This window comes from Oncorhynchus nerka, linkage group LG11 (genome assembly GCF_034236695.1).
Source record: "Oncorhynchus nerka isolate Pitt River linkage group LG11, Oner_Uvic_2.0, whole genome shotgun sequence".
Lineage (NCBI taxonomy): Eukaryota > Metazoa > Chordata > Actinopteri > Salmoniformes > Salmonidae > Oncorhynchus > Oncorhynchus nerka.
In genome coordinates this window covers 4,593,889-4,619,858 of record NC_088406.1, presented here as the reverse complement: position 1 = coordinate 4,619,858, position 25,970 = coordinate 4,593,889, and the positions used below count along the sequence as shown (strand labels likewise).

Sequence of the window (25,970 nt, the reverse complement as noted above, 5' to 3'; positions counted from 1 at the left end):
GTAGAGGCTGTCCTTTACCATGAGTACAGCAGTAGAGGCTGTCCTTTACCATGAGTACAGCAGTAGAGGCTGTCCTTTACCATGAGTACAGCAGTAGAGGCTGTCCTTTACCATGAGTACAGCAGTAGAGGCTGTCCTTTACCATGAGTACAGCAGTAGAGGCTGTCCTTTACCATGAGTACAGCAGTAGAGGCTGTCCTTTACCATGAGTACAGCAGTAGAGGCTGTCCTTTACCATGAGTACAGCAGTAGAGGCTGTCCTTTACCATGAGTACAGCAGTAGAGGCTGTCCTTTACCATGAGTACAGCAGTAGAGGCTGTCCTTTAACATGAGTACAGCAGTAGAGGCTGTCCTTTAACACCATGAGTACAGCAGTAGAGGCTGTCCTTACATGAGTACAGCAGTAGAGGCTGCTCAGGGGAGTGATGGCTCTTTACGATAACTACTGTCCTTTACCATGAGTACAGCAGTAGAGGCTGTCCTTTACTACTGAGTACAGCAGTAGAGGCTGTCCTTCACCACGAGTACAGCAGTAGAGGCTGTCCTTCACCATGAGTACAGCAGTAGAGGCTGTCCTTTACCATGAGTACAGCAGTAGAGGCTGTCATTTACCATGAGTACAGCAGTAGAGGCTGTCCTTTACCATGAGTACAGCAGTAGAGGCTGTCCTTTACCATGAGTACAGCAGTAGAGGCTGTCCTTTACCATGAGGGGCTGTCCATTTTACAGCAGTAGAGGCTGTCCTTTACCATGAGTACAGCAGTAGAGGCTGTCCTTTACCATGAGTACAGCAGTAGAGGCTGCTCAGGGGGAGTGATTTGCTCACGATAAGCTAGGCTGTCCTTTACCATGAGTAACAGTAGAGGCTGTCCTTTACCATGAGTACAGCAGTAGAGGCTGTCCTTTACCATGAGTACAGCAGTAGAGGCTGTCCTTTACCATGAGTACAGCAGTAGAGGCTGTCCTTTACCATGAGTACAGCAGTAGAGGCTGTCCTTTACCATGAGTACAGCAGTAGAGGCTGTCCTTTACCATGAGTACAGCAGTAGAGGCTGTCCTTTACCATGAGTACAGCAGTAGAGGCTGTCCTTTACCATGAGTACAGCAGTAGAGGCTGTCCTTTACCATGAGTACAGCAGTAGAGGCTGTCCTTTACCATGAGTACCATGAGTACAGCAGTAGAGGCTGTCCTTCACCATGAGTACAGCAGTAGAGGCTGTCCTTTACCATGAGTACAGCAGTAGAGGCTGTCCAGTAGAGGCTGTCCTTTACCATGAGTACAGCAGTAGAGGCTGTCCTTTAACATGAGTACAGCAGTAGAGGCTGTCCTTTACCATGAGTACAGCAGTAGAGGCTGTCCTTCACCACGAGTACAGCAGTAGAGGCTGCTCAGGGGAGTGATGGCTCACGATAACTACTGTCCTTTACCATGAGTACAGCAGTAGAGGCTGTCCTTTACCATGAGTACAGCAGTAGAGGCTGTCCTTCACCATGAGTACAGCAGTAGAGGCTGTCCTTTACCATGAGTACAGCAGTAGAGGCTGTCCTTTACCATGAGTACAGCAGTAGAGGCTGTCCTTTAACATGAGTACAGCAGTAGAGGCTGTCCTTTAACATGAGTACAGCAGTAGAGGCTGTCCTTCACCACGAGTACAGCAGTAGAGGCTGCTCAGGGGAGTGATGGCTCACGATAACTACTGTCCTTTACCATGAGTACAGCAGTAGAGGCTGTCCTTTACCACGAGTACAGCAGTAGAGGCTGTCCTTCACCACGAGTACAGCAGTAGAGGCTGTCCTTTACCATGAGTACAGCAGTAGAGGCTGTCCTTTACCATGAGTACAGCAGTAGAGGCTGTCATTTACCATGAGTACAGCAGTAGAGGCTGTCCTTTACCATGAGTACAGCAGTAGAGGCTGTCCTTTACCATGAGTACAGCAGTAGAGGCTGTCCTTTACCATGAGTACAGCAGTAGAGGCTGTCCTTTACCATGAGTACAGCAGTAGAGGCTGTCCTTTACCATGAGTACAGCAGTAGAGGCTGCTCAGGGGAGTGACGGCTCACGATAACTACTGTCCTTTACCATGAGTACAGCAGTAGAGGCTGTCCTTTACCATGAGTACAGCAGTAGAGGCTGTCCTTTACCATGAGTACAGCAGTAGAGGCTGTCCTTTACCATGAGTACAGCAGTAGAGGCTGTCCTTTACCATGAGTACAGCAGTAGAGGCTGTCCTTTACCATGAGTACAGCAGTAGAGGCTGTCCTTTACCATGAGTACAGCAGAGAGGCTGTCCTTTACCATGAGTACAGCAGTAGAGGCTGTCCTTTACCATGAGTACAGCAGTAGAGGCTGTCCTTTACCATGAGTACAGCAGTAGAGGCTGTCCTTTACCATGAGTACAGCAGTAGAGGCTGTCCTTCACCATGAGTACAGCAGTAGAGGCTGTCCTTTACCATGAGTACAGCAGTAGAGGCTGTCCTTTACCATGAGTACAGCAGTAGAGGCTGTCCTTTAACATGAGTACAGCAGTAGAGGCTGTCCTTTACCATGAGTACAGCAGTAGAGGCTGTCCTTCACCACGAGTACAGCAGTAGAGGCTGCTCAGGGGAGTGATGGCTCACGATAACTACTGTCCTTTACCATGAGTACAGCAGTAGAGGCTGTCCTTTACCATGAGTACAGCAGTAGAGGCTGTCCTTTACCATGAGTACAGCAGTAGAGGCTGTCCTTTACCATGAGTACAGCAGTAGAGGCTGTCCTTTACCATGAGTACAGCAGTAGAGGCTGTCCTTCACCATGAGTACAGCAGTAGAGGCTGTCCTTTACCATGAGTACAGCAGTAGAGGCTGTCCTTTACCATGAGTACAGCAGTAGAGGCTGTCCTTTACCATGAGTACAGCAGTAGAGGCTGTCCTTTACCATGAGTACAGCAGTAGAGGCTGTCCTTTACCATGAGTACAGCAGTAGAGGCTGATCAGGGGAGTGATGGCTCACGATAACTACTGTCCTTTACCATGAGTACAGCAGTAGAGGCTGTCCTTCACCACGAGTACAGCAGTAGAGGCTGCTCAGGGGAGTGACGGCTCACGATAACGGCTGGAACGGAGCGAATGGAATGGATTCAGAAACCCTGTGTTTAATGTATTTGAATCCATTCCATCTTTTCCTCTCCAGCCATTACCACGAGCCCAGCCCAGTTAAGGTGCCACCGACCTCCTGTAGACTAGATTGTGTATGTTCATCAGTTGTTTCCTACATTGGCTTTGAGTCATTTATTTATTTAGTCATTTTTTTCATACTATAACATTTAGTTGTAAGTAATGTTTACCTCACTGCTTTTCAGAAGCTACAGATTTTTTCAGCATTTGACTTGACATTGAATGTTTCAGCAGATGGCACCTAATGAGTTTCCTGTAACTAAATGCTACCAGCATCAACCACAAGGTGGCAGTATTAGGTTTGGTAGGAAGACATGGACATCGAAGCTATGAAGGTTTCAGTTCCCCTATGAAACCATATTATGAAACCATACTATGAAACCATACTATGAAACCATACTATGAAACCATACTATGAAACCATACTATGAAACCATAACCATATTATGAAACCATAACCATATTATAAAACCATAGCCATATTATGAAACCATATTATGAAACCATAAGCACAAACACAGGGAAAGCCTCCAGCCCAGATTGGCTTAACACTGAGTTAGAACCACTCGGCCAGAAGATCAGGTTATAGATTTTCAATCTATTTCCTAGAGTACCTTCTAGAGTACCTTCTAGAGTACCTTCTAGAGTACCTTCTTGAGTACCTTCTTGAGTACCTTCTGAGTACCTTCTAGAGTACCTTCTAGAGTACCTTCTTGAGTACCTTCTAGAGTACCTTCTTGAGTACCTTCTTGAGTACCTTCTTGAGTACCTTCTACCTTCTTGAGTACCTTCTTGAGTACCTTCTTGAGTACCTTCTTGAGTACCTTCTAGAGTACCTTCTTGAGTACCTTCTAGAGTACCTTCTTGAGTACCTTCTTGAGTACCTTCTAGAGTACCTTCTAGAGTACCTTCTTGAGTACCTTCTTGAGTACCTTCTAGAGTACCTTCTACCTTCTTGAGTACCTTCTAGAGTACCTTCTTGAGTACTTTCTAGAGTACCTTCTAGAGTACCTTCTACCTTCTTGAGTACCTTCTAGAGTACCTTCTTGAGTACCTTCTTGAGTACCTTCTAGAGTACCTTCTAGAGTACCTTCTACCTTCTTGAGTACCTTCTAGAGTACCTTCTTGAGTACCTTCTTGAGTACCTTCTAGAGTACCTTCTAGAGTACCTTCTTGAGTACCTTCTTGAGCACCTTCTAGAGTACCTTCTTGAGTACCTTCTAGAGTACCTTCTAGAGTACCTTCTAGAGTACCTTCTAGAGTACCTTCTAGAGTACCTTCTTGAGTACCTTCTAGAGTACCTTCTTGAGTACCTTCTTGAGTGACGTAAAACATATTTTTGGATCATCTAACAGAAGGGGAATTAATATGTAATTGACTTATTACAGAGAAGATACTATTTACATATGAAATTGACAAATCATTTTGAGTCTGGATTGTAATGTGGCTTTCCTGACACACTAGCCAAGCAGTGGAGAGGCTCCAGGAGTGGATGAATGAACACATTCAGGCCTGAAATCTTTTCCCTGTCATTGGCTCATAAAATTGGTGAATCCTTTTGTAGGCACTGGGAAGGGAGAAAGAGAGAGAGAGAGAGAGAGGGTGCAAACACAACAAAAACATTCTTTATCAAGTGTTGGGTGGGTTTCAAGTAGGGGACAACTCGTCTGTGGCCACACAGCGGTGGCATTAGGCTGGAGAGAAGGATGAGTCCCAAATAGCGTAGTGGACTGTATAGGGTTCGATTTGGGAGGCAGATGTGCTAGTGGAACTAATGTGGCATCCCTGGAACTGTCTCTCTCTGGGTTTTAATACAAATTGAGGCTAATTATCCTAGCGTCCTGCATTGGGGTTGTCACCGACTCACTGCACAGTACAAAGTAGTGTATGGCAGAAGGCCAGGGCCACAATGATCACACCCTAGCGCAGGGACAGGTTGGAGGGACAGAGAGGCCACCCTCTGGAGAAGGTGCTACTGTACCTTCTCTCACACTGGAACCTTTACAAAGTGTCTGTCAGAGGGGAACAAGAACCTTTACAGGGTGTCTGTCAGAGGGGAACAAGAACCTTTACAGGGTGTCTGTCAGAGGGGAACAAGAACCTTTACAGAACCTTTACAGGGTGTCTGTCAGAGGGGAACAAGAACCTTTACAGGGTGTCTGTCAGAGGGGAACAAGAACCTTTACAGGGTGTCTGTCAGAGGGGAACAAGAACCTTTACAGGGTGTCTGTCAGAGGGGAACAAGAACCTTTACAGAACCTTTACAGGGTGTCTGTCAGAGGGGAACAAGAACCTTTACAGGGTGTCTGTCAGAGGGGAACAAGAACCTTTACAGGGTGTCTGTCAGAGGGGAACAATAACCTTTACAGAACCTTTACAGGGTGTCTGTCAGAGGGGAACAAGAACCTTTACAGGGTGTCTGTCAGAGGGGAACAAGAACCTTTACAGGGTGTCTGTCAGAGGGGAACAAGAACCTTTACAGGGTGTCTGTCAGAGGGGAACAAGAACCTTTACAGGGTGTCTGTCAGAGGGGAACAATAACCTTTACAGAACCTTTACAGGGTGTCTGTCAGAGGGGAACAAGAACCTTTACAGGGTGTCTGTCAGAGGGGAACAAGAACCTTTACAGGGTGTCTGTCAGAGGGGAACAAGAACCTTTACAGGGTGTCTGTCAGAGGGGAACAAGAACCTTTACAGGGTGTCTGTCAGAGGGGAACAAGAACCTTTACAGAACCTTTACAGGGTGTCTGTCAGAGGGGAACAAGAACCTTTACAAGGTGTCTGTCTGAGGGGAACAATAACCTTTACAGGGTGTCTGTCTGAGGGGAACAAGAACCTTTACAGAACCTTTACAGGGTGTCTGTCTGAGGGGAACAAGAACCTTTACAGGGTGTCTGTCAGAGGGGAACAAGAACCTTTACAGGGTGTCTGTCAGAAGGGAACAAGAACCTTTACAGGGTGTCTGTCAGAGGGGAACAAGAACCTTTACAAAACCTTTACAGGGTGTCTGTCAGAGGGGAACAAGAACCTTTACAGGGTGTCTGTCAGAGGGGAACAATAACCTTTACAGAACCTTTACAGGGTGTCTGTCAGAGGGGAACAAGAACCTTTACAGGGTGTCTGTCAGAGGGGAACAAGAACCTTTACAGGGTGTCTGTCAGAGGGGAACAAGAACCTTTACAGGGTGTCTGTCAGAGGGGAACAAGAACCTTTACAGGGTGTCTGTCAGAGGGGAACAAGAACCTTTACAGAACCTTTACAGGGTGTCTGTCAGAGGGGAACAAGAACCTTTACAGAACCTTTACAGGGTGTCTGTCTGAGGGGAACAAGAACCTTTACAGGGTGTCTGTCAGAGGGGAACAAGAACCTTTACAGGGTGTCTGTCAGAAGGGAACAAGAACCTTTACAGGGTGTCTGTCAGAGGGGAACAAGAACCTTTACAAAACCTTTACAGGGTGTCTGTCAGAGGGGAACAAGAACCTTTACAGGGTGTCTGTCAGAGGGGAACAAGAACCTTTACAGGGTGTCTGTCTGAGGGGAACAAGAACCTTTACAGAACCTTTACAGGGTGTCTGTCTGAGGGGAACAAGAACCTTTACAGGGTGTCTGTCAGAGGGGAACAAGAACCTTTACAGAACCTTTACAGGGTGTCTGTCAGAGGGGAACAAGAACCTTTACAAGGGGTCTGTCAGAGGGGAACAAGAACCTTTACAGGGTGTCTGTCAGAGGGGAACAAGAACCTTTACAGGGTGTCTGTCAGAGGGGAACAAGAACCTTTACAGAACCTTTACAGGGTGTCTGTCAGAGGGGAACAAGAACCTTTACAGGGTGCCTGTCAGAGGGGAACAAGAACCTTTACAGGGTGTCTGTCTGAGGGGAACAAGAACCGTTGGTCAGAGAGGATGACCGTTGGTCAGAGAGGAAATGGAACCGTTGGTCAGAGAGGGTCAGAGAGGAAATGGAACCGTTGGTCAGAGAGGAAATGGAACCGTTGGTCAGAGAGGAAATGGAACCGTTGGTCAGAGAGGAAATGGAACCGTTGGTCAGAGAGGAAATGGAACCGTTGGTCAGAGAGGATGACCGTTGGTCAGAGAGGAAATGGAACCGTTGGTCAGAGAGGAAATGGAACCACTGGTCAGAGAGGAAATGGAACCGTTGGTCAGAGAGGACATGGAACCGTTGGTCAGTGAGGACATGGAACCGTTGGTCAGAGAGGAAATGGAACTGTTGGTCAGAGAGGACATGGAACCGTTGGTCAGAGAGGATGACCGTTGGTCAGAGAGGAAATGGAACAGTTGGTCAGAGAGGACATGGAACCACTGGTCAGAGAGGAAATGGAACCACTGGTCAGAGAGGATTGACAGACTGTTGAATCCCAGTTCCATTCCTCCGGACGTCAGGGCCACATTTTAACTGGCTCCATTTAGAGTTCATTTCAGAGACCTTGAAATGGATTCGTAATACATTGATTCAATTTATTCTCTTGAGCCTTCATCTCATCTCAAGCTAAATGTGAATGTCTTAGAGACTAGGTGTCATGCTGGTATATTTTATTCGGGAGACAGGCGCAGGAATGCGTAATAGGGATCTTTATTTTACCCAAAGTACGGCGTGTCGTGTGAAGACACGGGGACGAAGACCAGACAAACATGTAACAAAACCACAGGGTTGAAACCCAAAACAAAAGAGTACCTCGAATAAATAACACACGCGCACAACTATTATCGCACGGGTCGAGACCCGTAATCATCTGCGCAATCCACAGTGGCACGAAAGCCCAAAACACACAGCACAGGTACTCGCATGCACCAACGGACATAGTAACAATAATGGACAGTCCAATGGAAACCACAGGGAACCACTTATACAAGTACTAATCCGTGGGAATAGGAGACAGGTGTGTGTAATGAAAGTTCCCGGAAGGATCCGTGACAGTACCCCCCAGGATCACAGGAACGCAGCTGCCGAAGTTGCGTCGTCGAGACGGGCCATTCCCGCTGTCTCCCTCAATGGTCGATTATTCTGTCACGTCGGTATAAATTATTCGGGAGACAGGCGCAGGAATGCGTAATAGTATTTTTTTTTATTGCGCCCCAAAAAAAAGGCACGGGGACGAAGACCCAACAAATGCATAACAAAACACAGGGTAGAAACCCAAACGTAAGAGTGAGGAGTACCTCGAATAAACACAAGCACACAATGAGTAACACACGGGACGAGACCCCTAATCATCTGCGCAATAGGTGCCTGGTGTGCGTGATTAACGTTCCGGAGGGATCCGTGACACTAGGTTGGGTTTAAAGTAGCAGCTGGTCATATTTTAGCCATCCTCTTGATTTCTTCATGTTTTTCTGATGTATGTCTCTGTCCTTACAGATCGATCACTTTGGTTTCCTGGAGGATGGCACCTTTAAGCAGAGATACCTGGTTAATAATGAACACTGGGATCAGAAGGGAGGGCCTATCTTGTTCTACACCGGCAATGAAGGAGACATTACCTGGTTCTGCAATAACACTGTAATAATTACCCTTCTCTGTTCTGTTCTGTATTCATCTTCTCTGTTCTGTATTCATCTTCTCTGTTCTGTTCTGTATTCATCTTCTCTGTTCTGTATTCATCTTCTCTGTTCTGTATTCATCTTCTCTGTTCTGTTCTGTATTCATATTTTCTGTTCTGTATTCATCTTCTCTGTTCTGTATTAATCTTCTCTGTTCTGTAATGTATTCATCTACCCAGCATGCCTTGCGTCATTTGTTAGAATATCTTTCCCTGTACTTTTTGTCTGTAGGGTTTCATGTGGGACGTTGCAGAGGATCTGGGAGCCATGTTGGTTTTTGCAGAGCACCGTTACTACGGAGAATCCCTGCCGTTTGGACAAGACTCTTACAGTGTAAATGAACCGTTATGCTTTTACACACACACACACACACTCACTCACTCACTCACTCACTCACTCACTCACTCACTCACTCACTCACTCACTCACACACTCACTCACACACACACACGGTATATAACATTTGAAATATGACGTGTTGGTTCACTACACGTTTAGAAACAACGTTCTTTAAACATGCTTTTGTCTTCACAAGCAGGACACCAAGCACCTGAATTACCTGACGTCAGAGCAGGCGCTAGCTGACTTCTCTGTGCTGATCAGAGAACTGAAGAGGAAGGTGCTTGGAGCTCAGGAAAGTCCTGTGATCGCCATCGGAGGGTCCTACGGAGGAATGCTCTCTGCCTGGTTGAGAATGAAATACCCCAATGTTGTTGTTGGGTAAGAGATACTGTGTACAGGTCTTCATGGGGCCCTATTTTAATATTTTTTTTACATAGTGAACTACTTTTGACCAGGGCTCATAGGGCTGTGGTCAAAAGTAGTGTGCTTTATAGGGAATAGGGTGCTATTTGACCTAAGGAAAATCTCAGACTGCGTTCTATCTGTCTCTCTGTGTGGTTAACACTGTGTTCTATCTGTCTCTCTGTGTGGTTAATGTGTTCTCTCTGTGTGGTTAATACTGGGTTCAATCTGTCTCTCTGTGTGGTTAATACTGGGTTCTATCTGTCTCTCTGTGTGGTTAATACTGGGTTCAATCTGTCTCTCTGTGTGGTTAATACTGGGTTCTATCTGTCTCTGTGTGGTTAATACTGGGTTCTATCTGTCTCTCTGTGTGGTTAATGTGTTCTATCTGTCTCTGTGTGGTTAATACTGGGTTCTATCTGTCTCTGTGTGGTTAATACTGGGTTCTATCTGTCTCTCTGTGTGGTTAATGTGTTCTATCTGTCTCTCTGTGTGGTTAATACTGGGTTCTATCTGTCTCTCTGTGTGGTTAATGTGTTCTATCTGTCTCTCTGTGTGGTTAATGCTGGGTTCTATCTGTCTCTGTGTGGTTAATACTGGGTTCTATCTGTCTCTGTGTGGTTAATACTGGGTTCTATCTGTCTCTGTGTGGTTAATACTGGGTTCTATCTGTCTCTCTGTGTGGTTAATGTGTTCTATCTGTCTCTCTGTGTGGTTAATGTGTTCTATCTGTCTCTCTGTGTGGTTAATGTGTTCTTAATGTGTTCTATCTGTCTCTCTGTGTGGTTAATGTGTTCTAACTGTCTCTCTGTGTGGTTAACAATGTGTTCTCTCTGTCTCTCTGTGTGGTTAATGCTAGGTTCTATCTGTCTCTCTGTGTGGTTAATACTGTGTTCTAACTGTCTCTCTGTGTGGTTAATGTGTTCTAACTGTCTCTCTGTGTGGTTAACAATGTGTTCTCTCTGTCTCTCTGTGTGGTTAATGCTAGGTTCTAACTGTCTCTCTGTGTGGTTAACAATGTGTTCTCTCTGTCTCTCTGTGTGGTTAATACTGTGTTCTAACTGTCTCTCTGTGTGGTTAATACTGTGTTCTAACTGTCTCTCTGTGTGGTTAATACTGGGTTCTAACTGTCTCTCTGTGTGGTTAATACTGTGTTCTAACTGTCTCTCTGTGTGGTTAACAATGTGTTCTCTCTGTCTCTCTGTGTGGTTAATGCTAGGTTCTATCTGTCTCTCTGTGTGGTTAATACTGGGTTCTAACTGTCTCTCTGTGTGGTTAATACTGTGTTCTATCTGTCTCTCTGTGTGGTTAATACTGTGTTCTAACTGTCTCTCTGTGTGGTTAATACTGTGTTCTAACTGTCTCTCTGTGTGGTTAATACTGTGTTCTATCTGTCTCTCTGTGTGGTTAATACTGCGTTCTATCTGTCTCTCTGTGTGGTTAATACTGTGTTCTAACTGTCTCTCTGTGTGGTTAATACTGTGTTCTATCTGTCTCTCTGTGTACTCCAGAGCCCTGGCTGCCTCTGCTCCCATATGGCAGTTCCCTGACATGGTTCCATGTGGAGATTTCTATAAGATCGTCACCCAGGACTTTGCCAGGAGTGGACTGAACTGTGACGTGAACATCCGGAGGTCCTGGAAGGCCATCGACAACATCACGGCAACTGGTAGGATGAATTAGCCTGTCTGAATGGCAACATCACAGCAACTGGTAGGATGAATTAGCCTGTCTGAATGACAACATCACGGCAACTGGTAGGATGAATTAGCCTGTCTGAATGACAACATCACAGCAACTGGTAGGATGAATTAGCCTGTCTGAATGACAACATCACGGCAACTGGTAGGATGAATTAGCCTGTCTGAATGACAACATCACAGCAACTGGTAGGATGAATTAGTCTGTCTGAATGGCAACATCACAGCAACTGGTAGGATGAATTAGCCTGTCTCTGAATGACAACATCCGGAGGTCGTGGAAGGCAATCGACAACATCACAGCAACTGGTAGGATGAATTAGTCTGTCTTTGAATGACAACATCACAGCAACTGGTAGGGTGAATTAGTCTGTCTTTGAATGACAACATCACAGCAACTGGTAGGATGAATTAGCCTGTCTTTGAATGACAACATCACAGCAACTGGTAGGGTGAATTAGTCTGTCTTTGAATGACAACATCACAGCAACTGGTAGGATGAATTAGCCTGTCTTTGAATGACAACATCACAGCAACTGGTAGGATGAATTAGCCTGTCTGAATGACAACATCACAGCAACTGGTAGGATGAATTAGTCTGTCTGAATGGCAACATCACAGCAACTGGTAGGATGAATTAGTCTGTCTGAATGGCAACATCACAGCAACTGGTAGGATGAATTAGCCTGTCTTTGAATGACAACATCACAGCAACTGGTAGGATGAATTAGCCTGTCTGAATGACAACATCACAGCAACTGGTAGGATGAATTAGCCTGTCTTTGAATGACAACATCACAGCAACTGGTAGGATGAATTAGTCTGTCTGAATGGCAACATCACAGCAACTGGTAGGATGAATTAGCCTGTCTGAATGACAACATCACAGCAACTGGTAGGATGAATTAGTCTGTCTTTGAATGACAACATCACAGCAACTGGTAGGATGAATTAGCCTGTCTGAATGACAACATCACAGCAACTGGTAGGATGAATTAGTCTGTCTTTGAATGACAACATCACAGCAACTGGTAGGATGAATTAGCCTGTCTTTGAATGACAACATCACAGCAACTGGTAGGATGAATTAGTCTGTCTGAATGGCAACATCACAGCAACTGGTAGGATGAATTAGCCTGTCTGAATGACAACATCACAGCAACTGGTAGGATGAATTAGCCTGTCTGAATGACAACATCACGGCAACTGGTAGGATGAATTAGCCTGTCTGAATGACAACATCACAGCAAGTGGTAGGATGAATTAGCCTGTCTGAATGACAACATCACAGCAACTGGTAGGATGAATTAGCCTTTTTTCAAAGCTAGTTTAAAGCCTAGTTAACTCACGAGGACTATTTTCCTCATCTCTGTGCAGATGACGGCCTCCAGTGGCTGTCCGGAGAGTTTAGCTTATGTTCCCCACTCAAGAAGACGGACTTGGATGGTTTTAAGGCCTGGCTCCAAGAGACCTGGGTGAATCTGGCCATGGTTGACTATCCTTACGAAGCGAACTTCCTCCAACCGCTCCCACGCTGGCCAATAAAGGTACACACATATATATCTATATCAAATATCTATATCTTTCATAATAATGTATTAAATTGTGTTACACAAAGTAGAATAAGAAATCTCCTAGTATTTTTACATAGTAGCCCAATTGTTAATAATTTAATAGTTCATATTTTGTTTTACTTACAGAAAAGGTTAAAACAAGGGAAGTGAAAAATCACATTAGCAACAATTATTGTCTTTCTACCTCACTGAATCCTTTCAACCTGTACTACCCAGTGAATGTACTGTTTCCAATTAGCTGTCTCTACTTCCTTTAGCTGCTCTGCCACATCCTCTCTGTCTCTACTTCCTTTAGCTGCTCTGCCACATCCTCTCTGTCTCTACTTCCTTTAGCTGCCACATCCTCTCTGTCTCTACTTCCTTTAGCTGCTCTGCCACATCCTCTCTGTCTCTACTTCCTTTAGCTGCTCTGCCACATCCTCTCTGTCTCTACTTCCTTTAGCTGCTCTGCCACATCCTCTCTGTCTCTACTTCCTTTAGCTGCTCTGCCACATCCTCTCTGTCTCTACTTCCTTTAGCTGCTCTGCCACATCCTCTCTGTCTCTACTTCCTTTATCTGCTCTGCCACATCCTCTCTGTCTCTACTTCCTTTAGCTGCCACATCCTCTCTGTCTCTACTTCCTTTAGCTGCCACATCCTCTCTGTCTCTACTTCCTTTAGCTGCCACATCCTCTCTGTCTCTACTTCCTTTAGCTGCCACATCCTCTCTGTCTCTACTTCCTTTAGCTGCCACATCCTCTCTGTCTCTACTTCCTTTAGCTGCCACATCCTCTCTGTCTCTACTTCCTTTAGCTGCCACATCCTCTCTGTCTCTACTTCCTTTAGCTGCCACATCCTCTCTGTCTCTACTTCCTTTAGCTGCTCTGCCACATCCTCTCTGTCTCTACTTCCTTTAGCTGCTCTGCCACATCCTCTCTGTCTCTACTTCCTTTAGCTGCTCTGCCACATCCTCTCTGTCTCTACTTCATTTAGCTGCCACATCCTCTCTGTCTCTACTTCCTTTAGCTGCTCTGCCACATCCTCTCTGTCTCTACTTCCTTTAGCTGCTCTGCCACACCCTCTCTGTCTCTACTTCCTTTATCTGCTCTGCCACATCCTCTCTGTCTCTACTTCCTTTATCTGTCACATCCTCTCTGTCTCTACTTCCTTTATCTGCCACATCCTCTCTGTCTCTACTTCCTTTAGCTGCCACATCCTCTCTGTCTCTACTTCCTTTAGCTGCTCTGCCACATCCTCTCTGTCTCTACTTCCTTTAGCTGCCACATCCCCTCTCTCTACTTCCTTTAGCTGCTCTGCCACATCCTCTCTCTCTACTTCCTCCTTTGTCTGCTCTGCCACATCCTCTCTGTCTCTACTTCCTCCTTTATCTGCTCTGCCACATCTTCTCTGTCTCTACTTCCTCCTTTATCTGCTCTGCCACATCCTCTCTGTCTCTACTTCCTTTATCTGCTCTGCCACATCCTCTCTGTCTCTACTTCCTTTATCTGCTCTGCCACATCCTCTCTGTCTCTACTTCCTCCTTTATCTGCTCTGCCACATCTTCTCTGTCTCTACTTCCTTTATCTGCTCTGCCACATCCTCTCTGTCTCTACTTCCTCCTTTATCTGCTCTGCCACATCCTCTCTGTCTCTACTTCCTCCTTTATCTGCTCTGCCACATCCTCTCTGTCTCTACTTCCTCCTTTATCTGCTCTGCCACATCCTCTCTGTCTCTACTTCCTTTATCTGCTCTGCCACATCCTCTCTGTCTCTACTTCCTTTATCTGCTCTGCCACATCCTCTCTGTCTCTACTTCCTCCTTTATCTGCTCTGCCACATCTTCTCTGTCTCTACTTCCTTTATCTGCTCTGCCACATCCTCTCTGTCTCTACTTCCTCCTTTATCTGCTCTGCCACATCCTCTCTGTCTCTACTTCCTTTATCTGCTCTGCCACATCCTCTCTGTCTCTACTTCCTCCTTTATCTGCTCTGCCACATCCTCTCTGTCTCTACTTCCTTTATCTGCTCTGCCACATCTTCTCTGTCTCTACTTCCTCCTTTATCTGCTCTGCCACATCCTCTCTGTCTCTACTTCCTTTATCTGCTCTGCCACATCTTCTCTGTCTCTACTTCCTCCTTTATCTGCTCTGCCACATCCTCTCTGTCTCTACTTCCTTTATCTGCTCTGCCACATCCTCTCTGTCTCTACTTCCTTTATCTGCTCTGCCACATCCTCTCTGTCTCTACTTCCTCCTTTATCTGCTCTGCCACATCCTCTCTGTCTCTACTTCCTTTATCTGCTCTGCCACATCCTCTCTGTCTCTACTTCCTTTATCTGCTCTGCCACATCCTCTCTGTCTCTACTTCCTCCTTTATCTGCTCTGCCACATCCTCTCTGTCTCTACTTCCTTTATCTGCTCTGCCACATCCTCTCTGTCTCTACTTCCTCCTTTATCTGCTCTGCCACATCCTCTCTGTCTCTACTTCCTCCTTTATCTGCTCTGCCACATCCTCTCTGTCTCTACTTCCTCCTTTATCTGCTCTGCCACATCCTCTCTGTCTCTACTTCCTCCTTTATCTGCTCTGCCACATCCTCTCTGTCTCTACTTCCTTTATCTGCTCTGCCACATCTTCTCTGTCTCTACTTCCTCCTTTATCTGCTCTGCCACATCCTCTCTGTCTCTACTTCCTTTATCTGCTCTGCCACATCCTCTCTGTCTCTACTTCCTTTATCTGCTCTGCCACATCCTCTCTGTCTCTACTTCCTTTATCTGCTCTGCCACATCCTCTCTGTCTCTACTTCCTTTATCTGCTCTGCCACATCCTCTCTGTCTCTACTTCCTCCTTTATCTGCTCTGCCACATCCTCTCTGTCTCTACTTCCTTTATCTGCTCTGCCACATCCTCTCTGTCTCTACTTCCTCCTTTATCTGCTCTGCCACATCCTCTCTGTCTCTACTTCCTTTATCTGCTCTGCCACATCCTCTCTGTCTCTACTTCCTTTATCTGCTCTGCCACATCCTCTCTGTCTCTACTTCCTTTATCTGCTCTGCCACATCCTCTCTGTCTCTACTTCCTTTATCTGCTCTGCCACATCCTCTCTGTCTCTACTTCCTTTATCTGCTCTGCCACATCCTCTCTGTCTCTACTTCCTTTATCTGCTCTGCCACATCCTCTCTGTCTCTGATTCAAATGGTTGTGTCAATCAGTCTTGTTGTGTTAAAAGTAGGGGTCCTTTTCTTATTATTTTGTTTATTGCAACTGTCAATTAACTGCATTAATATTCATAGTAAATTTACATTTCATAATGGTTAAGACCCAAATGTTACCCCGTTTCCTATGTAGTGCACTACTTTTGACCAGACCGGGTTTGACAGTAGTGCACTACTTAAGGATCATTGTGCCATTTCGGACTTGTTCGTTTCTTGTGTGGTTGTACGGATTGTGCGGTGTCTCTTCACCTTTGTATATTATCTACTTCACTTGCTTTGACAACATTAACATATGTTTCCCATGCCAATAAAGCCCCTGGTAGGGAGGGAGAGAGGGAGGGAGAGAGAGAGAGAGGGAGAGAGAGAGGGAGAGAGAGAGGGAGGGAGAGAGGGAGGGAGAGAGGGAGGTACATCTGTGGCGTTTTCTTCTCCACTAAACCCTGTTTGTCTGACATGGCAACAGTACCATGTACCAGTACTCTGTAACAGTACCATGTAACAGTACCATGTACCAGTACTCTGTAACAGTACCATGTACCAGTACCATGTACCAGTACTATGTAACAGTACTATGTTCCAGTACCATGTACCAGTACTCTGTAACAGTACCATGTACCAGTACTCTGTAACAGTACCATGTACCAGTACTCTGTAACAGTACCATGTAACAGTACCATGTAACAGTACTATGTAACAGTACTATGTACCAGTACTATGTACCAGTACTATGTAACAGTACTATGTTCCAGTACTATGTAACAGTACTATGTAACAGTACTATGTTCCAGTACTATGTACCAGTACTATGTTCCAGTACTATGTACCAGTACTATGTTCCAGTACTATGTACCAGTACTCTGTAACAGTACCATGTACCAGTACTCTGTAACAGTACCATGTACCAGTACTATGTAACAGTACTATGTTCCAGTACCATGTACCAGTACTATGTAACAGTACCATGTACCAGTACTATGTAACAGTACACTATTCCAGTACTATGTAACAGTACTATGTAACAGTACTATGTAACAGTACTCTGTAACAGTACCATGTACCAGTACTCTGTAACAGTACCATGTACCAGTACTATGTAACAGTACTATGTTCCAGTACCATGTACCAGTACTATGTAACAGTACTATGTAACAGTACTATGTAACAGTACCATGTTCCAGTACCATGTACCAGTACTATGTAACAGTACCATGTACCAGTACTATGTAACAGTACTATGTAACAGTACCATGTACCAGTACTATGTAACAGTACTATGTAACAGTACTATGTAACAGTACCATGTTCCAGTACCATGTACCAGTACTATGTAACAGTACTATGTAACAGTACTATGTAACAGTACCATGTACCAGTACTCTGTAACAGTACCATGTACCAGTACTATGTAACAGTACTATGTTCCAGTACCATGTACCAGTACTATGTAACAGTACTATGTAACAGTACTATGTAACAGTACCATGTTCCAGTACCATGTAACAGTACTATGTAACAGTACTATGTAACAGTACTATGTAACAGTACTATGTTCCAGTACTATGTTCCAGTACTATGTTCCAGTACTATGTTCCAGTACTATGTTCCAGTATTCTGTAACAGTACTCTGTAGCAGTACTATGTAACAGTACTATGTAACAGTACTATGTTCCAGTATTCTGTAACAGTACTCTGTAACAGTACTATGTAGCAGTACTCTGTAGCAGTACTATGTAACAGTACTATGTAACAGTACCATGTTCCAGTACTATGTTCCAGTATTCTGTAACAGTACTCTGTAGCAGTACTCTGTAACAGTACTCTGTAGCAGTACTATGTAGCAGTACTCTGTAGCAGTACTATGTAACAGTACTCTGTAATTTGATGATATCAGCTGTATACTTTTTAATTGTTAAAGCTGCAATATGGCACTTTTTTGGGCGACACGTCCAAATTCACATAGAAATGTGAGTTATAGATCTGTCATTCTCATTGAAAGCCAGTCTAAGAAGCTGTAGATCTGTTCTATGTGTTATAGATCTGTCATTCTCATTGAAAGCCAGTCTAAGAAGCTGTAGATCTGTTCTATGTGTTATAGATCTGTCATTCTCATTGAAAGCCAGTCTAAGAAGCTGTAGATCTGTTCTATGTGTTATAGATCTGTCATTCTCATTGAAAGCCAGTCTAAGAAGCAGTAGATCTGTTTCTATGGTTCCTGTTTTTAAATGTTGTTTTTTTGCCTCTTTTCTACAAACAGCTGGATATATCATATTTTTGATTATGGAAAATATATAAATTATTTGACCATATGTTCCGGCCCCCTGACCATCCACTCAAGAAAAAATGTAGGGTGTTATAGAAGGCTGAAGGACTCAGTGATCCTGGACTGTAGAGGCTGTTATAGAAGGCTGAAGGACTCAGTGATCCTTGGACTGTAGAGGCTGTTATAGAAGGCTGAAGGACTCAGTGATCCTTGGACTGTAGAGGCTGTTATAGAAGGCTGAAGGACTCAGTGATCCTTGGACTGTAGAGGCTGTTATAGAAGGCTGAAGGACTCAGTGATCCTTGGACTGTAGAGGCTGTTATAGAAGGCTGAAGGACTCAGTGATCCTTGGACTGTAGAGGCTGTTATAGAAGGCTGAAGGACTCAGTGATCCTTGGACTGTAGAGGCTGTTATAGAAGGCTGAAGGACTCAGTGATCCTTGGACTGTAGAGGCTGTTATAGAAGGCTGAAGGACTCAGTGATCCTTGGACTGTAGAGGCTGTTATAGAAGGCTGAAGGACTCAGTGATCCCTGGACTGTAGAGGCTGTTATAGAAGGCTGAAGGACTCAGTGATCCTTGGACTGTAGAGGCTGTTATAGAAGGCTGAAGGACTCAGTGATCCTTGGACTGTAGAGGCTGTTATAGAAGGCTGAAGGACTCAGTGTGATCCTTGACTCAGATCCTGTAGAGGCTGTTATAGAAGGCTGAAGGACTCAGTGATCCCTTGGACTTTAGAGGCTGTTATAGAAGGCTGAAGGACTCAGTGATCCCTGGACTGTAGAGGCTGTTATAGAAGGCTGAAGGACTCAGTGATCCCTGGACTGTAGAGGCTGTTATAGAAGGCTGAAGGACTCAGTGATACATGGACTGTAGAGGCCTGGCTGTTGAGGCTGTTATAGAAGGCTGAAGGACTCAGTGATCCCTGGCTGTTATAGTCAGTGATCCCTGGCTGTTATAGAAGGCTGAAGGACTCAGTGATCCCTGGCTGTTATAGAAGGCTGAAGGACTCAGTGATCCCTGGACTGTAGAGGCTGTTATAGAAGGCTGAAGGACTCAGTGATCCCTGGACTGTAGAGGCTGTTATAGAAGGCTGAAGGACTCAGTGATCCCTGGACTGTAGAGGCTGTTATAGAAGGCTGAAGGACTCAGTGATCCCTGGCTGTTATAGAAGGCTGAAGGACTCAGTGATCCCTGGCTGTTATAGAAGACTGAAGGACTCAGTGATCCCTGGACTGTAGAGGCTGTTATAGAAGGCTGAAGGACTCAGTGATACATGGACTGTAGAGGCTGTTATAGAAGGCTGAAGGACTCAGTGATAAATGGACTGTAGAGACTGTTATAGAAGGCTGAAGGACTCAGTGATCCCTGGCTGTTATAGAAGGCTGAAGGACTCAGTGATCCCTGGCTGTTATAGAAGGCTGAAGGACTCAGTGATCCCTGGCTGTTATAGAAGGCTGAAGGACTCAGTGATCCCTGGCTGTTATAGAAGGCTGAAGGACTCAGTGATCCCTGGACTGTAGAGGCTGTTATGGAAGACTGAAGGATTCTGACCCATCATTCTTTGTACCAGCTCCTCTGACACGTCACGTCCCCAACCAAGGCAGCACCATTGACCCTAAACCCTGAACCCTAAACCCTGCTAGTGCTTGCTCACCCTCCTGGGGTGCTCCAACCATCCTGTGAGTTATATGAGATGTCCACTGTTCTGTTACTTTTTCATTAGTAGAAATATATCAACTTTAAAAAATAAAAATAAATTGTGGTACTCATTGATATATATATCTAAATCCTAAATCCCCTAGTGGTGCAGCAGGTTAACAGACATGGAGAAGTTAAATGGACATTTGGAGCCGTTGTGGTTCAGTGCCTGTAATGTATGCCTGCCCTATGGGTGGTTTAAGCGGTTTAGCCAGTGAGCTTTTTTAATGACAAAGCTAATGTGATTATGTGAGTGACTGTGGGAAGGGAGTATTGAGGGTTTAAAGGGGGGAAATCTTTTGGCAAAGATGAATGTAGGAGACTAATCCTATCTGAAAAGTAGAGAGGAGATGCTTCAGAGCAATTGCTGGACGTTTTTTATTTTTTCATGGTATAAATCTGCGGTTCAGACATGCCTGTTGCTCTACCCCTCCTTCTCATATATCCATCGACATCCTCCCCCTTCCTCCTCCTCCTCCTCCTCCTCCTCCTCCTCCCCCCCCCTCTACCTCCCCCCCCTCCTCCCCCCCTTCCTCCTCCACCTCCTCCCCCTCCTCCTCCCCCTCCTCCTCCTCCTCCTCAACCTCCTCCCCTCCTCCTCCTCCCCCTTCCTCCTCAACCCCCCTCCGCCTCCTCCCCCTCCCCCTTCAACCCCCCCCTCCCCTCCCTAGCCCGCCTGTAGACAAAAGCCTCAGTAACAGCCTCCATTCTGCCAGAACTCCAGTCCAACGTCCTAACAAGCAGCCACAGTCTCTCCAGCAGCCTTTACAAAGACAGACAGAACAGGACAGGCAGCAAACTCTGCTGCTACCATGACAACTACCAATACAGTAACTATGTCTGAAAGCAAACCACGAACGATGAAAAAAAAAAAAAAAATCCCATTTTAAATGTATCTCAACTGCAGTAATTGTCACTATAGATGAAACAGTCACTTTTGTAAAGTTGAGAAGTTGTCCTGGTAGGGTGAGAATGAGGCGGAGGGGGGAAACCAGGTCGTTAAATCTTTTAACAACTAAATATGTCTGGTCGCTATGCTAAGCGCAGAGCTATACATTTAAATGAAGCCTTTAGTTTTATTCCACTTAATTTCATATGTAAATTAGACACTACTATTTTTTTAAGTGAAATGTTTTGAGAGAGAGAGAGAGAGAGAGAGAGAGACTTTCTAACGTTGATTGAGCCGTGGATTTGGACTGAAATGGAACTGAGGTGTTTGTTTTGTAAACAAAGTGCTTTAAAAGGTTACCTATGAAAAAAAACTCTTACTTATTACCTAGTATTACTATTTAATTAGCGGGAGAAGTATTTTCACTCTGCCGTTGTCTGAGGTATTAATTCATTAGTAATTGTTCCATGTTTGTGCCTCGTGTGACGAACACGGACCCAAAAAATCATGTATTTGCTATACTGAGACAATAATTGTCATTTCTAAGCCCAAACTATCTGCCAACCGTGATATCTTTTGTTGTTTTGTTCCCAGGTGGTGTGCAAACACCTTAGCTTTGACCCCAGCAGTGTGTCAGACTACCAGCTGTTAGGGGGCATCTCTGAAGCTGCTAGAGTCTACTACAACTACACAGGAAACTGTCCTTGTCTCAACACTTCCTCTACGGCTACAGGGAACCTGGGCTCCATCGGCTGGTACTACCAGGTAACACAAACTCACAGGTTGTTTCTGAGATGGCACCCTATTCCCTATATAGAGCTCTTGTCAAAGAGCTAAGTTAAGTAGTGCTCTAATTAGGGAATAGGGCTCTGGTCAGGTAGTGCTCTAATTAGGGAATAGGGCTCTGGTCAAAGGTAGTGCTCTAATTAGGGAATAGGGCTCTGGTTAAGTAGTGCTCTAATTGGGGAATAGGGCTCTGGTTAAGTAGTGCTCTAATTAGGGAATAGGGCTCTGGTTAAGTAGTGCTCTAATTGGGGAATAGGGCTCTGGTTAAGTAGTGCTCTAATTAGGGAATAGGGCTCTAGTCAGGTAGTGCTCTAATTAGGGAATAGGGCTCTGGTTAGGTAGTGCTCTAATTAGGGAATAGGGCTCTGGTTAAGTAGTGCTCTAATTAGGGAATAGGGCTCTGGTCAGGTAGTGCTCTAATTAGGGAATAGGGCTCTGGTCAAAGGTAGTGCTCTAATTAGGGAATAGGGCTCTGGTCAAAGGTAGTGCTCTAATTGGGGAATAGGGCTCTGGTCAAAGGTAGTGCTCTAATTAGGGAATAGGGCTCTGGTCAAAGGTAGTGCTCTAATTAGGGAATAGGGCTCTGGTCAAAGGTAGTGCTCTAATTAGGGAATAGGGCTCTGGTCAAAGGTAGTGCTCTAATTAGGGAATAGGGCTCTGGTTTAAGTAGTGTAATTAGGGAATAGTGCTCTGTAAAGAGCTCTAGACTCAGCAACAGGTAGTGGGGAAGAGGGCTCTGGTTAAGTAGTGCTCTAATTAGGGAATAGGGCTCTGGTCAAAGGTAGTGCTAATTAGGGAATAGGGCTCTTTTAATTTAGGGAAGAGGACTCTGTCAGGTAGTGCCTAATTAGGAATATTCTGGTCAGGTAGTAAAAAGGAATAGGGTCTGGTCAAAGGTAGTTTCAATTAGGGAATAGGGCTCTGGTTTAGTAGTGCTCTAATTAGGGAATAGGGCTCTGGTCAAAGGTATAATTAGGGAATAGGGCCGTCAGGTAGTGGCAGAATAGGCTCTTGTCAAAGAGTAGTTTAATTAGGGAATAGGGCTTTGGTCAAATAGTATAGTAATTAGGGAATAGGGTTTGGTCAGGTAGTGTCTAATTAGGGAATAGGGCTCTGGTCAGGTAGTGCTCTAATTAGGGAAGAGGGCTCATCTTAGGGAAGAGGGCTCTGGTTAAGTAGTGCTACCCCTGGAATTAGGGAATAGGGCTCCAGGTAGTGCCTAATTAGGGAATAGGGCTCTGGTCAAATAGTAATTAGGGAATAGGGCCTGGTCAAAGGTACTCTAATTAGGGAATAGGAATAGGGTAGTTCTGTAAAGAGCTAGACTCAGCAACAGGTGGGGGGAGAGGTGTAAATTCACCAGGAATTTAGCTAAAAATGTTTTTAATTTAGGAAATCTGCTCCCAAATATTCCCACGGATAAAAAAAGAGATGTGATCATGTTTCAATGAGTACGTTTACATGCACAGTAGTACTTGGATATGAAACCGGTTATGGCAGAAGGCTTGAGTATTTATGTAGTATAGTATAGTATAGTAGTTATGGCATTAGTCATGTAGACACCATCCTCTGCTCATCTTAATCTATAGTAGTAGTTCCCTACCCCTGGAATAGAGAATAGTAGTTCCCTACCCCTGGAATAGAGAATAGTAGTTCCCTACCCCTGGAATAGAGAATAGTAGTTCCCTACCCCTGGGTTAGAGAATAGTAGTTCCCTACCCCTGGAATAGAGAGTAGTAGTTCCCTACCCCTGGAATAGAGAATAGTAGTTCCCTACCCCTGGGTTAGAGAATAGTAGTTCCCTACCCCTGGAATAGAGAGTAGTAGTTCCCTACCCCTGGAATAGAGAATAGTAGTTCCCTACCCCTGGAATAGAGAGTAGTAGTTCCCTACCCCTGGGTTAGAGAATAGTAGTTCCCTACCCCTGGAATAGAGAATAGTAGTTCCCTACCCCTGGGATAGAGAATAGTAGTTCCCTACCCCTGGAATAGAGAATAGTAGTTCCCAACCCCTGGGATAGAGAATAGTAGTTCCCTACCCCTGGAATAGAGAATAGTAGTTCCCAACCCCTGGGATAGAGAATAGTAGTTCCCTACCCCTGGAATAGAGAATAGTAGTTCCCTACCCCTGGAATAGAGAATAGTAGTTCCCTACCCCTGGGATAGAGAATAGTAGTTCCCTACCCCTGGGATAGAGAATAGTAGTTCCCTACCCCTGGGATAGAGAATAGTAGTTCCCTACCCCTGGAATAGAGAATAGTAGTTCCCTACCCCTGGAATAGAGAATAGTAGTTCCCTACCCCTGGGATAGAGAATAGTAGTTCCCTACCCCTGGGATAGAGAATAGTAGTTCCCTACCCCTGGAATAGAGAATAGTAGTTCCCTACCCCTGGAATAGAGAATAGTAGTTCCCTACCCCTGGAATAGAGAATAGTAGTTCCCTACCCCTGGGATAGAGAATAGTAGTTCCCTACCCCTGGAATAGAGAATAGTAGTTCCCTACCCCTGGGATAGAGAATAGGGTTCCATTTCAGATGCATATTTCTCTTCCAGATCAAGCAATGTCTGGTCCTCTAGTCTGGTCCTCTAGTCTGGTCCCTCTAGTCTGGTCCCTCTAGTCTGGTCCCTCTAGTCTGGTCCTCTAGTCTGGTCCCTCTAGTCTGGTCCTCTAGTCTGGTCCTCTAGTCTGCTCCTTCTAGTCTGGTCCCTCTAGTCTGGTCCTCTATATGGTCCCTCTAGTCTGGTCCTCCAGTCTGGTCCTCTATATGGACCCTCTAGTCTGGTCCTCTAGTCTGGTCCTCTAGTCTGGTCCTATATATGGACCCTGTAGTCTGGTCCTCTATATGGACCCTGTTAGTCTGGTCCCCTAGTCTGGTCCTCTATATGGACCCTGTAATCTGGTCCTCTATATGGAGAATGTTAGTCTGGTTCTCTAGTCTGGTCCTCTAGTCTGGTCCCTCTAGTCTGGTCCTCTAGTCTGCTCCCTCTAGTCTGGTCCCTCTAGTCTGGTTCCTCTATATGGACCCTCTAGTCTGGTCCTCTAGTCTGGTCCTCTAGTCTGGTCCTCTAGTCTGGTCCTCTAGTCTGGTCCCTCTAGTCTGGTCCCTCTAGTCTGGTCCTCTAGTCTGGTCCTCTATATGGTCCCTCTAGTCTGGTCCTCTAGTCTGGTCCTCTACTCTGGTCCTATATATGGACCCTGTAGTCTGGTCTTCTAGTCTGGTCCTCTAGTCTGGTCCTCTATATGGACCCTCTAGTCTGGTCCTCTAGTCTGGTCCTCTAGTCTGGTCCTCTAGTCTGGTCCCTCTAGTCTGGTCCTCTAGTATGGTCCCTCTAGTCTGGTCCTCTAGTCTGGTCCTCTATATGGTCCCTCTAGTCTGGTCCTCTAGTCTGGTCCTCTACTCTGGTCCTATATATGGACCCTGTAGTCTGGTCTTCTAGTCTGGTCCTCTAGTCTGGTCCTCTATATGGACCCTCTAGTCTGGTCCTCTAGTCTGGTCCTCTAGTCTGGTCCCTCTAGTCTGGTCCCCTAGTCTGGTCCTCTATATGGTCCCCCTAGTCTGGTCCTCTAGTCTGGTCCTCTATATGGACCCTCTAGTCTGGTCCTCTAGTCTGGTCCTCTAGTCTGGTCCTCTAGTCTGGTCCTCTAGTCTGGTCCTCTAGTCTGGTCCTCTAGTCTGGTCCTCTAGTCTGGTCCTCTATATGGTCCCTCTAGTCTGGTCCTCTAGTCTGGTCCCTCTGGACCCTCTAGTCTGGTCCTCTATATGGACCCTGTAGTCTGGTCTTCTAGTCTGGTCCTCTAGTCTGGTCCTCTATATGGACCCTCTAGTCTGGTCCTCTAGTCTGGTCCTCTAGTCTGGTCCCTCTAGTCTGGTCCTCTAGTCTGCTCCCTCTAGTCTGGTCCCTCTAGTCTGGTCCTCTAGTCTGCACCCTCTAGTCTGGTCCTCTAGTCTGGTCCTCTAGTCTGGTCCCTCTAGTCTGGTCCTCTAGTCTGGTCCTCTCTCTGGTCTAGTCTGGTCCTATGGACCCTGTAGTCTGGTCCTCTAGTCTGGTCCTCTAGTCTGGTCCTCTAGTCTGGTCCCTCTAGTCTGGTCCTATATATGGACCCTGTAGTCTGGTCTTCTATATGGACCCTGTTAGTCTGGTCTCCTAGTCTGGTCCTCTATATGGACCCTGTAATCTGGTCCTCTATATGGAGAATGTTAGTCTGGTTCTCTAGTCTGGTCCCTCTAGTCTGGTCCCTCTAGTCTGGTCCCTCTAGTCTGGTCCTCTAGTCTGGTCCCTCTAGTCTGGTCCTCTAGTCTGCTCCCTCTAGTCTGGTCCCTCTAGTCTGGTCCTCTAGTCTGGTCCTCTAGTCTGGTCCTCTAGTCTGGTCCTCTAGTCTGGTCCTCTAGTCTGGTCCCTCTAGTCTGGTCCT

The 25,970-nt window shown here is 45.6% G+C and overlaps 1 protein-coding gene across 6 annotated transcripts in view; it reads left to right on the top strand.

Moving 5' to 3' along the window:
- The window catches only part of prcp (prolylcarboxypeptidase (angiotensinase C)), a 74,032-nt gene that overhangs the window by 22,849 nt on the left and 25,213 nt on the right, over nt 1–25,970 (top strand). For 3 of the 6 annotated variants that reach the window (XM_065024159.1, XM_065024158.1, XM_065024156.1), the window contains exons 2-7: nt 8,535–8,675; nt 8,948–9,049; nt 9,255–9,436; nt 10,972–11,129; nt 12,538–12,707; nt 21,366–21,536. In XM_065024159.1, the coding sequence (XP_064880231.1) occupies nt 8,535–8,675; nt 8,948–9,049; nt 9,255–9,436; nt 10,972–11,129; nt 12,538–12,707; nt 21,366–21,536 (924 nt within the window). Of the gene's footprint in view, nt 1–8,534; nt 8,676–8,947; nt 9,050–9,251; nt 9,437–10,971; nt 11,130–12,537; nt 12,708–21,365; nt 21,537–25,970 lie in introns of all 6 variants that reach the window. The other 3 variants (XM_065024157.1, XM_065024155.1, XM_065024154.1) reach the window with 1 other exon arrangement.